General features: G+C 43.4%; 1 protein-coding gene and 1 long non-coding RNA gene across 10 annotated transcripts in view; one reads left to right on the top strand and one right to left on the bottom strand.

The window, feature by feature from the left end:
- Window positions 1-6,644: 6,644 nt before the first annotated feature.
- LOC122480011 lies at window positions 6,645-7,471 on the bottom strand. Its single transcript, XR_006296499.1, has 2 exons — window positions 7,259-7,471; window positions 6,645-6,936 (listed from the first exon to the last, which is right to left on the bottom strand). It is a non-coding gene; the product is annotated as an uncharacterized LOC122480011 (long non-coding RNA).
- Window positions 7,472-7,499: 28 nt separating this feature from the next.
- UBR4 (ubiquitin protein ligase E3 component n-recognin 4) overlaps window positions 7,500-14,013 on the top strand; it is a 131,875-nt gene continuing 125,361 nt past the window's right edge. For 8 of the 9 annotated variants that reach the window (XM_043573903.1, XM_043573899.1, XM_043573900.1 and 5 more), the window contains exon 1: window positions 7,509-7,749. In XM_043573903.1, coding sequence (XP_043429838.1) covers window positions 7,574-7,749 — 176 coding nt within the window. In that variant the 5' untranslated portion in view covers window positions 7,509-7,573. Of the gene's footprint in view, window positions 7,750-14,013 lie in introns of all 9 variants that reach the window. The other variant, XM_043573902.1, reaches the window with a different exon arrangement.

Raw genomic sequence — 14,013 nt, 5'->3', positions numbered from 1 at the left:
TTTTTTGCGGTGTGGGACTTGGAGGCTACTTCTGCATTAGAGGGGACAAAAAGCTATCCAGAAATGGAGTGTATTTGAATAGGAAGCATGCCAATTCAATCATATAAGAGTTGTGTTATTTAAAAACAAAATGAAATCTGCGCCAGCTGGGTGGTTCAGTCAATTCAGCGTCCGACTCTTTTTTTTTTTTAAGTTTATTTCTGACAGAGTGAGAGCGAGTGTGAGCTAGGGAGGGGCAGAGAGAGAGGGAGACCCAGAATTGGAAGCAGGCTCCAGGCTCTGAGCTGTCGGCACAGAGCCGGACACGGGGCTCGAACTCACGAACCGTGAGATCATGACCTGGGCTGAAGTCGGATGCTTAACCGACTCCCCAGGTGTCTGACTCTTGATTTCGGCTCAGGTCATGATCTCAAAGTTTGAGTTCGGGCCCCACATCGGGCTCTGCTGACAGCAAGGAGCCTGTTTGGGATTCTCTGTTTCTCTCTGCCCCTCCCTCACTCATGCTGTCTCTCTCTGAAAATAAATAAACTTTAAAAAAAAAAAGAAATCTTTTTGTGGTCATATGCTGCTGGTAGATCATGATAGAGAAGGAAGAAACAAGATAATCATTTTACTTTTACTTGAGTAATAAAATTATGAAACTGATTTTAATGAGTGAGTCAACATCTAGGTGTCTCCAGAAGAAAACCAGCATCTTTTCATCCTGACTCAAGGCATAGTTTGTTTAAAGTGTCCTGGGAGAAAGAAAGAAATTAAAACAAACAAAAAAAATTCTGCCCTAGTTTTGAGAGAGCCGGCTGGAATGTCGACTGCCCTATATACGTGTGTGCAAGCTGCGTCGTTAGCTACTGCCTTGGTGCCTGCTCTGTTTGCACAGCACCCCCAACTCTGCTAGATTCTGGTTTTTATTTACCTACATATGTGCCAGAATCTGAAAGAGCGAGCTAAGGGGAGGGCTTATCTGCCGTTTCATAAAATGCCCTGTATTTCAGCTCTGATCATTACCATTCTACTGAAAGTTATTGCAAAGCAAGTGCTTGAAATAGCTGATGCTGATGGCATGTTCCAGCGTCCATCTTGTCATTTCCTACCTTTCACCGTCTTAAAGCTGTGCTTGGTTGGGACCGGCTTCACCCAGCCTCTACCTGTGGCATTTGAAACTGTTGCCCCTCAGTGCTCTGATTTCTCTGGTCTTCCTCTTTTTCTGTGCATTTCCCTTGAGCTGTCTGTTTCCTCTCTCTTCAATAATTAGGTTAATTGGGAGCCCCCTGTAATGTTTCACTTGAAGTAAGTCCTTCAGCGTTTTTAATGTTTTTTAAATTTTATTTTATTTGGTCAGTATTCAAGATCTTTGGTGGAAGATTTTGCAGCTAGTTATTTAGTGATTGTCAGTCCCTTTAGGGAATAATGTAAAATTTGTGGCTTTTGTTATAATTTTTCCCTAGCCTTTGACTCTGCAGTTATTGGGGAAAGTATGAGTTAACTACAGAATCAGAACATTCAGGGGAAGAACCTTTTTAAAAAATGTTTTGCCAGATGAGGGGCACCTGGCTGGCTCAGCTGGTAGAGAATGCGACTCTTGATCTTGGGGTTGTGAGTTTGAGCCCCAAGCTGGACGTAACTTGGCAATTACTGCATAATTAAAAGAACGTAGACAGCGTTCTGTGCACTTTTATTGTAAGTTTATAAAATGTAAACAGAGGTACCATCTACCTTTCAATGACGAATGACATACTGGTACTTTGTATGAACTGCTTCAGTTTTCTCCACGTTTTTTAAATTTTTGCTTTATTTGTGTGTGTGTGTGTGAGAGAGAGAGAAAGACAGAGAGAGAGAAAGACAGCGAGAGTGCGTGCGTGCGCACAAGCGGGGGAGGGGCAGAGAGAGGAAAGAGTGAATCTCAAGCTAGCAGCACAGAGCTGGGGGGGTGTGCTCAAACTCATGAAACAAGATCATGTCCTGAGACAAAACCAAGAGATGGACGCTCTAACTGACCTAGCCACCCAGGCGCCCCTCCAAGTTCTCTATTTTAAGACTATTTAATAGGTGCACCTGGGTGGTAGAGTGGATTAAGGGTCCGACTCTCGGTTTTGGCTCAGGTCAAGATCTCATGGTTCTTGGGATCGAGCTCCCTGTCAGGTTCTGCGCTATCAGCCTGGGATTCTCTCTTTGCCCCTCCCCGACTCTGTGCTCTCTCTCAAAATAAATAAACTTTAGAAAAAATAAAAAAAAAGACTAAGAAAAAAAAGTTAATGCCCCAAACTGTAAGATGAGTCTCTCCCTCAAAGCCTTCCCCCATTCTGTGCCCCAGAGGTAACCACTGAACAATTTGGTAAATACCTCTCCAGATTCCATAATGTTCTGCAACTTGATTTTATCACTTAATGTATCGTGAAGAGCTTTCCATATTAGCAATATGGATTTCCCATACCCTTTTTTAATGGCCACAAGGTTGAAATTCTTAAATGTTATTCCATTAGAGATTTTTATGAGATCAATCGAATACTCTTTCAGGTCAGTCTATTTTGTATTATTTAGACCATCTTTCCAGTAAGGATTTATAAGGTAAATGATGTGCACACACCCGCCTCCTCGTAAGGCATTAGTGTGACCTTGAGACTGACCTCCAACCAAGAAGCCATTTTTCTTTATTTTGAGAGAGAGAGAGAGAACATGAGCACGGAAGGGGCAGAGAGAGAATCCCAAGCAGGCCCTGTGCTGACAGTGCAGATTTCATGACCCATGAGATCATGACTTGAGCTGGAATCAAGAGTCGGATGCTTAACAGACTGAGCCACCCAGGAGGCCCAAGAAGCCATTTTTCTATTAGCACTGAGCCTTATGTAAATTTCTGATCCATGATACTGGGAAGGTGCCTTTCCCAGTATACAGACTGATGACACTTAAGGGGGGGGGGGTCTTTATAAAATAGCCACTAATTTGCATGGAAGCACACTTTTTCTTTTAATGTTTATTTTTGAGAGTGGGGGAGCAGCAGAGAGAGAGGGAGATGGAGAATCTGATGTGAGCTCTGCACCGACAGCAGACAGCCTGATGTGGGGCTTGAACTCGTGAACTGTGAGATCATGACCCGAGCCTAAGTTGGACACTTAACCATATGAGCCACCCAGGTGCCCTGGAAGCACACTCCTGTCTCCTATCACCTCACATGCAATTGGAATGAGTGAAAGTCAGTAAAGCAAACTAAGCATTTCAAAGGCACGTTTACTCACATAAGTGGTTTACGGTTTTGGTGACGTTGTATATCCCATATGCTAGACTAGAAGAGTGATAAACCAGAGTGTAGGGTTACGCTTATGTCTGCCAGTTGGAATGCATATCCTATTTTTAAAAAGCCTGTATAAGTTAAAATGCTATTGTAAGTCTGGTTATTTTGCAGTTAGAATAGAGGATGTGATATTCTCTGCATGGTCTTTATGGTCAGTGTGCTTCTGCCAAGAACATTCACTTCTGACCAGGGCAGCTCTCCTGTCCCCCTCCCACCCCCAGTCGTGCTAAAGGATACAGTTTAATCGCTTGACTCCACTTTTCCTAGATTTTTATGTATACGACTCTCCTTCTGCTAAGTACCTGCCACATAGATCATTATACTTAAGTCATGTTTTCCTAATCATAAAGCAAAGTACTCACAAACTTAAAAAAAAAAATTTATTTTGAAGCAGTTTCAGACTTACAGAAATGTTACAAGAAGAGTACAGAGATTTCTCAGATATCCTCCACTCAGATTCCCCAAACGTTAACCTTTTACCACATTTGCTTTATCCTTCATCCCTCCTGTCTCTAAATGTGACAGTCCACAATTTTGCTGAGTGCAAATCCTAAAAGATGGCCAATGGCAGGTCTGAGGAATATAAAAACCATTTTATGAAAGAAAACTCTTCTGATATATTTGTGATCTTACATAAGTTATTTGGGTTAAGCTGAATTAGTGTCTCCATCTAAGCTTCATTCTGTAGAAGTTTGCCAGTCAAGCTTTCAGAACAGCGTTGCAAATCTGGATATTCACCTTATTATAATTTCAACCATTTCAATTGTGCTCTTTTCGTCCTCAGTTTCCTGTAAGTCTTGCTTCCTGCTATTCTGTAAAACTGACATTGTATTCTAGTCCCTGCACAGTTGCCAAGATTGCTCCTCTCTCTTAAAGTAAGAAGGCTGCAAGGCACATTTTCTGCTGTTTTAAATTCATACCATATACAATGCAGTATTATGGGAAAAATAATCAATACTTGTGGATTACAAATGACTATCTTATTACTAAATTGAATTAGGCTTCTAATCTATTTCCTTATATTCATGATACTAAAAACAAAAACAAAAAGCAACTCTGTTCATTGTGAATTACCAAAAAGGAGCTGCTCTCCATTTCCAGCATTCAGTTTTGCACTAGGAATTTCCACAAAATAGGCACTATTGGCTCTGATAACTTTGTAAAAGCCCAAGAACAGATTGACCTCTGTTGGCCACCTCTGGTGGCTGCTGGGAGCTAACACTTGCAGCTTATTCATGTGATTATTTCTTTAAAAAATGTTTATTATTGTTTATTTTTTGAAAGAGACAGAGAGCAAGTGGGGGAGGGGCAGAGAGCGAGAGGGAGACACAGAATCCAAAGAAGGCTCCAGGCTTTGAGCTGTCAGCACAGAGCCTGACATGGGGCTTGAACTCACACACTGTGAGATCATGACCTGAGCTGAAGTTGGACGCTTACTGACAGAGCCACTCAGGCACCCCAATGTAATCATTTCTAAACACACAATGTCTACTAGGATTTCTTTCAAGCAACTCTTATCAGATGGAATTTTTTAAAAATAAAAATGCCACTATCTCTTGTCTTTGAGGTTCCTGCAGTGACAGTGACCTCTTGTTTTTATTACTAAAGATTTTGATTTAGTAGTTCTGATGAAGCCAAGGAATATGGATTTTATTTCTTAAGAGAGAGAGAGAGAGAGGGAGGGAGGGAGAGAGAGCGTGCAAGAGAGGGCACACGCATGAGCAGGGGAAAGGGGCAGGAGAGAGAGACTCTTAAGCTGGCTTCACGCTCAGCATGGAGCCTGACACGGGGCTGGATCCCATGACCCTGGGATCATGACCTAAGCCGAAATCAAGAGTTGGATGCTCAACTGACTGAGCCACCCAGGCGCCCTGACCTCTTATTGTTTTCAGATTGAAGTATTTTTAACTGCTAATGTGTATACATCATAAATATACAATTGAATATTATGCTTTCCATATTTTTCCACTTCCCAGGAGGTTTCTTCACACTTCTTCTGTCTGTATTCCCAGATTAACACTATTCAGTCATGGCTGCTTAATTTTTCCTTCACTGCATTTTTGTAACATGACTATATCATATCTCTCTTTTACAAGCTTTAAAATTTTAGTTCCTTACCCAGCCTCTTGGGATTAGAAGGAAACTAATATTTTAAATCATTCAGTTAATAATTCATAAAAATTACTGTTTAGTTTCTATCTTATTTTCTGGACTACAGTATTGGAAGCTTGTGTTACATATAGAAGTCTCTTTTAGTACCCTTTTACTGTGTTCCTTTCTTATCTAAATTTAGAATGTGGAAGGGCACCTGGTTGGCTCGGTTAGCAGAGCAAGCAACTCTTGATCCCTCGGACCTGAGTTTAATCCCACGTTAGGTGCACAGCTTACTTAAATTTACAATGTGGATGCCATTCCAAACCTTGAAGCAACACAAGAACAAACCTTGAATACTGAAACTAATATGCTGCTTGTAAAGAAAAATCTTAAACTGGAGTGCTTTCTCCAAATTGATGAGCCAGAGACAGTAAAAAGTAATGTGAGTTTAGGTACAGGTGCAAATTTCCCGGTGATAGTCTGCATTTATCTTTTTACTATGTCTCCTTCAAGCAGCAGGTGGAGGGGGGAGGAGGAGAGCAGGAACATTTGATCTTCTATTATTTCCTGAAACCTCCCCCAAGAGAACCTCTGCAGGTTAATTTTGTACTTCAGGTAAAATGAAATTAATGTCCCAAAAGCCACTTTAAAATTTCAAGCTAAGGGGTAAAATTTCAAGCTCCCTGGTAGCTCAGTCAGTTAAGCGTCTGACTCTTGTTTCACCTCGGGTCACGATCTCATGGTTTCAAACCCCATGTTGAGCTGTGTGCTGATGGTGCGGAGCCTGCTTGGGATTCTCTCTCTCTCTCTCTCTCTCTCTCTCTCTCTCTCTCTCTCTCTCTCTCTCCCCGTCGCCCCTACTCATGCTGTCTCTCTCTCAAAATAAGCAAATAAGCTTGAAAAAAAAATTTCAAGCTTTTTCCTTAGGACTCTGGTTCAGTATCTTGAACTAGTGCAGTATTTGCTATGTTATGGAGAAGTTTCTTTCTCTTTTTTATTTTTATGTTTAAGAAACCTGCTGTTGTGGGGCACCTTGGTTTTGGCTTAGGTCATGAACTCACCATTTGTGGGACCAAGCCCCGTGTGGGGCTCTATGCTGTCTGCACAGAGCCTGCTTGCAATTCCCTCTCTCCCTCTTTCTCTCTGCCCCACCTCCGCTTGTGCTCTCTCTCAAAAATAAAGAAAAAAGAAAAAAAAAAAAACCCAACTCTGCTGTTGTTATTATTTCCTGACATACAATAAATTGCCTTCTTACTGAAAGTGCAGATTGATCATCAGATACCAATTTACTTACCAGAGTTACACCAAAACAACAGTAGCTGAGCCTCCAAAACTTGGGGAAGAATTTCAGGGCTTCAGGATCTTCAAACCGTCCACCGACACCCCTCCACTTCCGCGAAGAATGTCCTCAATGCACGCATACCTTTCCTGGAGTCAACGGGTCAAACCGCTTTTCCCTCTTAGATCTTGAACCCAGATAGCTCTATCGGCAAAAATCCGTTATTAAAATTTAAGTTCCTTGTTTGCTAGTAGAAAAATGGGGAAAAAAGAACCTGCCGGGGCAAATTGCAAAGACCGATTAAATGCTGGCTGGTAATACTACTGGTGACGGTAATCAGAACGCAAAAGGGATCGGAGCGCGAATTAAGTAAGACTAGTGACTGCAATAGCGAGACGTGGTGTAGGGAGTAGAAAGTTGTCTAGAGTGCGAAGTGCTGTAGTATCACTATTAAGGGGGTCACTCGAGAGGGAACAAGCGGGTGAGTGATTAGACTCTGGTCCTTAGCTATCTCGGGCCGGGACCATCGTATCCGCAGATGCATAGTCTACTGCGCTGCCCTGGTCTTGCCAACTTCAACTAAACCCCCAGCTCACCTTTTCCGGATGCCGCGAAGCCACCTTGCTCCTACCTCGGGAAACGACTCCCAGCGCGCAGGCGCGGAGGTTAACGCTCCCCCGCCCTCCTTCAAAACAGTACGTCCTGCGCAGGCGCAGCCCCTCGAACCCGCCTCCACGCCGCGCCGAGCTTCTCCTGAGAGCAGAGTGAGGCCGCCCTGCGCGTCGCGTGTTTTGCCTGGCGACTGCGTCGCGCAGTCTGACGCGACGATTGCGTCATTTCCGCCCCCTCCCGGGAGGCGGCGCTGGGCCGGTGGCAAGCCCCCGAAGGGAGCCGCAGTAGTACGACGGAAGATGGCGACGAGCGGCGGCGATGAGGCGGCGGCGCCGGCGCCGGCGCCCGGGGCCCCGGCGACGGGGTCCGGCACAACCCCGGGCTGGGAGGTGGCGGTGCGGCCCCTGCTGTCTGCGTCCTATTCCGCCTTCGAGATGAAGGAGTTGCCGCAGCTGGTGGCCTCAGTCATCGAGAGGTACCGGGCGGCGGCCCCGGCAAGGCGGGCGCCGGGAGGGGGAGGGGAGGGCGCGCCGGATCGTCCGGACCCGCTTCCCAGGTCGCCTCTTGAAGCTTGGCGACCCCCGCCCCAGCCGCGGCTTTGGGGCTCCCGGATCCAGGCAGATGAGGGCTTGTCCAGGGCTCCTTCCGCCGGCCCTTGTAAATTATCTGTGCCTCGATTTCCCTTCCGAGCAAAACTTTTGAGGACGCCCTCTGGAGAGGGCGTGGTCGGACCCGTTTGGGAGTGACTTTGAGAGGTTTCGCGCTCTTGGGGGAATGTCCTCGGGGCTGTCCCCGGTGTTGAGGTCAAAGCACTGATGAGTTTGCATTTCTAGCCCGTCCTCATCCCCCTACCCGGGGCCGGAGCGGAGCCTGGGGTTTAAATTGGAGATCTGCCACATAATTTAATAACGGTCTTTCCGTGGTGCTGTAATCACTGGGGGCACGTGCTGTTAATGTGACTGAAGCCACTAGTGACCACTGATGACTTTCTTTTCAGGTTGCGCTTATTGTGTATTGCTACCGTAACGGTCTTTGATGAAAAACATTTCTGGGTTAGACTGAGGTCATTTTCCCACGGAAACAGTGCCCTCGCTCTCGCGCGGGCGCTCTCGCAGTAGAGTATCTTCAGACCTTATTACAAACGGGATTATGTATTGCTCTATCACATCGTTTTGTCATTTTGTACAAAGTTCTTAGTTCGTGCTAGTTGTCTTCGTACAAGGCCGTGATAACAGAATGCCTGTGTTTTCCTGACTTAACCTTGTTCAGAGGAGTCTTCCATTGGTTTAATGGTAGACATGCTTTTAAAAAGGCAGTCTTTCTTTTATTTTACTAGCCAAACCTTACTAGAACAATCTGCAGTTGCTGACTGGGTCATTTTAGCTTCTTGCCAGCCAGGGTATATCTTAATGTGACCCAGAAGGTTAGAAATTGCTATTTGTTACTCAAGGGAGGCCCATGACTTGACAAAATGTTTATTATAGTGCCTGTTGTTAGGTTTGTGATGCTTTTGGCTCAGGTTTTTTTTGTTTGTTTGCTTGTTTGTTTTTTAAATAGAGACTGGGTTTGGTAATTTCACAGTTAACTTTACAGATGGATTTTCCTATCTAATTATTAAGCCAGGAATGTTCTAAAGATGTAAACAAGTATCAAGATACTGTTCTCAAGTTATATAGCCTCTTTTTTTTTTTAATGTTTATTTATGTTTGAGAGAGAGAGAGAGAAAACACGAGGGCGTGAGCGGGGGAGGGGCAGAGAGAGAGAGGGAGACCTAGAATCCCAAGCAGGCTCCAGGCTTTGAACTGTCAGCACAGAGCCGGATGCAGGGCTTGAACTCACGAACCATGAGCTCATGACCTGAGCTGAAACCAAGAGTCGAATGCTTAACCAACTAAGTCACCCAAGCACTCCTGTAGCTTCTTTTTTACCTGTTTTAAACATTTACTTTGTTGGCATTTTTCTTGATTATGCTCATAATGTTACTTACAATGGACAAGTTTCTACTCTTTAGAACATTTTTTCATATGGTGTTTTTTTTTTTTTTTTAATTTTTAAAAAATGTTTATTTTGAGAGAGAGAGTGAGAGAGCGAGCGAGTGCTAGCAGGGGAGGGGCAGAGAGAGAGGGAGAGAAAGAATCCCAGGCAGGCCTTGCATTGCCAGTGCAGAGCCCTTCCGGGGGCTCGAACTCCCGAACCATGAGATCGTGACCTGAGCCAAGATCAAGTGTCGGATGCTTCACCGACTGAGCCACCCAGTCACCCCGTTTGTTTTTTAAAGATTTTATTTTTATGTAATCTGCACACCCAATGTGGGGCTTGAATTCACAACCCTGAGATCATAGTCGCGTGTCCCACTGAGCCAGCCAGGCGCCCCTGCTTTTATGTTTTTGTAACATGAGCTGAGTAGGTTATAAAGTCATTTGTTGACACCCTCCCATTCATCCGGTATTCCAGACCCATCTTTTTGAAACTAACAGTTTAACAACTCTGTTCAGCTTGTAGAAGGAGCCAAAACCAAATATATCAAACTGGGTTTGAATTTTGCCAAATAAGAGACAGGGCCCCCTCCTGCACCCTAAGGCGACCTAGAGTTGCCTGTGTTTGTAGGCATTTAGTAAGAACTCTCTTCACGGTTTAGAAAACAAATCCAAACTAATGGACGTTTTAGTAACAAAATTTTTAATTGTAAGGCAAGATCACTGAAGTCTTGGTTCCGGTTTTTGTGGCTTGGTTAATTTTGAAACCTGTGATCATAAGAAAAGTTGTCAGAAGAAATATCTGGCTGACAAGTTCTTTACAGTCAAAAAAACAACCAAATGTACAAGTGTTCAGTTTGGTATAGAGCAGAGGTTGACACACTTTTTATGTAAAGGGCCAGAGAGCAAATATTTGCAGGCTGTATTTCCTCTGTGGAGTCGTCAACCCGGCCATTGTATGGCAGAAGCAGCCTTACACAGTACGTAAGTGAACGGGTGTGGCTGTGTTCCAAAATCTCATATATGGGCACTGAAATGTGCATTTCATATGATATTTCATGCCGCAAAGTAGCCTTAAATTTTTTTCCCCAGTCATAAAAAAAATTGCAAAAACTGTTCTTAAATATGGGCTGTTACGAAAACAGTGCCAAACCCTGGTTTAGAGCACAAAAATTAGTGCCTTGCTATTGTTTCTCAAAAGTTTTTTTTTTTTTTTTTAACCTCTCAAGAAAAAAAAAAAGAAATGAAGATGTAAGAGTTATGGAAGTATTGGGGCTCCTGGGTGGCTCAGTCAGTTGAGTGTCTGACTTCGGCTCAGGCCATGATCTCACGGTTTGTGGGTTTGAGCCCCGCGTCGGGCTCTGTGCTGACAGCTCAGAGCCTGGAGCCTGCTTCGGATTCTGTGTCTTCCTCTCTCTCTGACCTTCCCTACTCATGTTCTCACTTTCTCTCTCTCTCTCTCTCTCTCTCTCTCTCTCAAAAATAAATAAACTTAAAAAAAATAAAGAGAATGATGGAAGTATTCCCTATATATAGGATTACGGCTGTCGAGTATAGGACCAGATCAGCACCGTACAGATGCTGTGGTGGGCTTTGTTTTGTAGGTAATCAAAGGTTTACCGGCCTAGGCTGCTACTTTACTTTTGGGTTTGCCTCTTGCATCTGTGGTTCCCTTTCTATTGTCTTGACTGCCGTGTTTTTCTTCCTTGCCTCCGGGGACCTTCTGTTTTTCTGTTGCAATCTGCTACTCTCTGTTTCTCTTGTAGATGTCCTGACTCCATCATGCCAGCTCTTCCTTCCTATCTGGCAGCCTGCTCATTGAATTCCTCCCCATTTGATCATTGGGGATGATAACTTGCCCTGAGACTCCTTTGTGCCCTACCATTCTACTTGTTGTCTCTATTCTTTCATACCTTTATAGTTGCATTTGAACTTTGGGTTTGAAGAAAAGATAAACAGAATTCCTAGGTCTAGCCCTGTTTATTAAGTTTGATTTTGTAGCCAAACTCTAAGACAAAGGAGGAATAGATTCACATGGGTAAACTTGGAAGTATACTTTCAAAAGTATGCTTTGAGGGGTACCTGGGTGGCTCAGGCGATTGAGTGTCTGACTTCGGCTCAGGTCATGATCTCACTGTTGGTGAGTTCCAACCCTGTATCCAGTTCTGTGCTGACAGCCTGCAGCCCTGCTTCACATTTTGTGTGTGTGTGTCTCTCTCTGCCCCTCCCCCCACTCACACTCTGTCTCTCTTTCAAAGATAATAAACATTTAAAAAGTTATATGGGGCGCCTGGGTGGCTCATTCGGTCAAGCGTCCGACTTCAGCTCAGGTCATGATCCCGCGGTCCGTGAGTTCGAGTCCTGCGTCGGGCTCTGTGCTGACGGCTCAGAGCCTGGAGCCTATTTCAGATTCTGTGTCTCCCTCTCTCTCTGACCCTCCCCGTTCATGTTCTGTCTCTCTCTGTCTCAAGAATAAATAAATGTTAAAAAAAATTTTTTTTAATTATAAAAAAGCATGCTTCGATTTTTAAAAGAAAAACATATCTAAGTTTACTTAAAGAGGAGTTTATTTTTATTTTTACTGTCTGTGCTAGCATGTCTTTTAGTAGTAAAGATTGAAAATCTTTTCAGTGCTCTTACTTTTCCAGAACAGAAATGGAGCTAGAACTAGCTCATTAGAACACATGCCATATTTGGGATTGATTAGGATAATTGCTGAATGTAGCCTTATGTTTTAAGGTACTATCAAATACGGAATTCCTTTCTTAACTCTGTAAGATATGTCGGCGACCATAGTTGTCATTGACTCTTGATTACCAAAAAAAAAAAAAAAAGGAAAGAAAAGAAAACGCTGCTTTCCCATGAGCCAGCCCTTCCTAGGCTCCTCTGGCCTCCTTAATGATAAATCTCTTTCTGTCTCTGCCTCCCAGGTGTTGTATAAAATTTAGGCCAGAGAGACCTACTTGGGAAGGCAGAAGCTGTTACAAACATCCCTATTAGATAATGTTCTGTCATTTCCTAAATATCTTGAAAGGGAGAAGAGGATACATTAATGTCATGATCTTTTGAATTTACATGCAGTAGGACTGAAGTTCACGATTGACCTACAGGGGGAAAAAAAAAGCCTGCCACCAAATGATAGAGCAAAATTGTGCGATTAGTCCTCATGGCTGGTTAATGTCTCCATGTCTTAGTGTCACATTCACCACAGGTTTGTCAAGAGTGTGAGGAAGGTATCTGAAGGCTTTTAGTTCTTTGGTTAACATGTGTTAAGTACTATGTGACACACAGCAGATGTTCAGTGAGCATATATGTTTTAATGCTTTTATTCTTTTTGAAGAAATTTAAACTTTTTGTGCACGCATGTGCAAGCAGGGGAGAGGGGGCAGAGGGAGCGAGACAGAGAATCTTAAGCAGGCTCCACATTCAGAGTGGGGTCTGGGGCTGGATCCCATCACCCTGGGATCATGACCTGAGCCTGAATCAAGAGTGGGACTTTCAACAGACTGAGCCACCCAGGTGCCCCAGTGTTTTTATTCTTCAATGTATTCATTATGCTTATTTGTTTCCTGATTGTAAGTGTCATGAAACAAGCATAATGGATTCTGTTCTTGGGGGTTTATGATTCTGATGAAGGGAAAGGGGTTTGGGAGTTTACAAAAAAGATACAAATAGTATGTTATCTAGGAGGGAGAGGGGAGGTGAATCTCTAGTCTTTTATTTTGTCCTCTTGGATTTCTACCTTTTCCTAAAAAAAGCTAGATATTTCCAGACCCAAGCCAGTTCATTTTTACTTACATGTCAAATTGGATTTCTCTGACCTGGCTGCGTAGCTGCTGTTTTCCTTTGTACTCTGCCTCACATTTATTTTGTATGGAATATACATGTTTCCCATTCCATGTCTTTCAGCCCAAGTGCTGCTGTTGGAATGTTTGTTAGAAGAAGCAGATGTTTCAGGAAGATAGCTTGACTGCCCAGAGGAGAGAGATGTTTTTACCTATAATTTTATTTTTCTTTCTCTTTGTTATATTTGTGTTCAGGTCTTCATTCTTCCCCATTCCTACCTAACTTCTTGCCCTTTGTCCCATTTTTTCCATTCCTTTGCACCCTCTGGTGTCTTGATGTTTCAGATTCTTGGGGAATGAGGGAGGCAGCAGGTCTTTATCAGGTGACTCGTATACACTTGTTTCTTTAAAATCAAGAGGTATGGTATTGTCCTTTGGGCCACAGGTCCACATGTCCACATGTCTACTCCCTTCTTTTCAAATTAATTTCCCCTGGTTTATCCTTAGTTGCCCTAAGCAAATTGTAAGCGGAGCTTGAGAGTGCTCCATTTTTTCTTTGCCAAGGTCCATCTTTCCTCAAAGTGCATTCTTGTTTCTTTATTGGAATCAGGCAGTTGTGTATTTCTAGGGCAGGGAGGAAGGTTTGTTAAATCACAATGGGGCAACATTGAACCAGGCAATTAAATAAATACGAGTTTATTCTCTTATTTTGAATATATTTCTTTATCTGAATGGGAATGAAAGCAACAGAATACGTTCATCCTTTGGGTGGGCAGTTTTTCTTTTAGCTTTGGTAAGCCCGCTCAGCTGAAAAACATGGGGATGAACACCTCTGAACTTTTGAAATAAAACAGAGAAGGTAAATGACTCCGTAAAATACATCAAATTACAGGGTGGGAAAACTTTAGAACAATGACTAAAACAATGTAAGGATGGAAATGAAGGAAGAACTAAGTATGTAAGGTAGAAATAGGGGAT

This window comes from Prionailurus bengalensis, chromosome C1, assembly GCF_016509475.1.
Source record: "Prionailurus bengalensis isolate Pbe53 chromosome C1, Fcat_Pben_1.1_paternal_pri, whole genome shotgun sequence".
In the NCBI taxonomy this organism is placed as follows: Eukaryota; Metazoa; Chordata; class Mammalia; order Carnivora; family Felidae; genus Prionailurus; species Prionailurus bengalensis.
The sequence above is the reverse complement of the archived record's forward strand: the minus strand, read 5'-3'. Positions and strand labels throughout refer to the sequence as shown.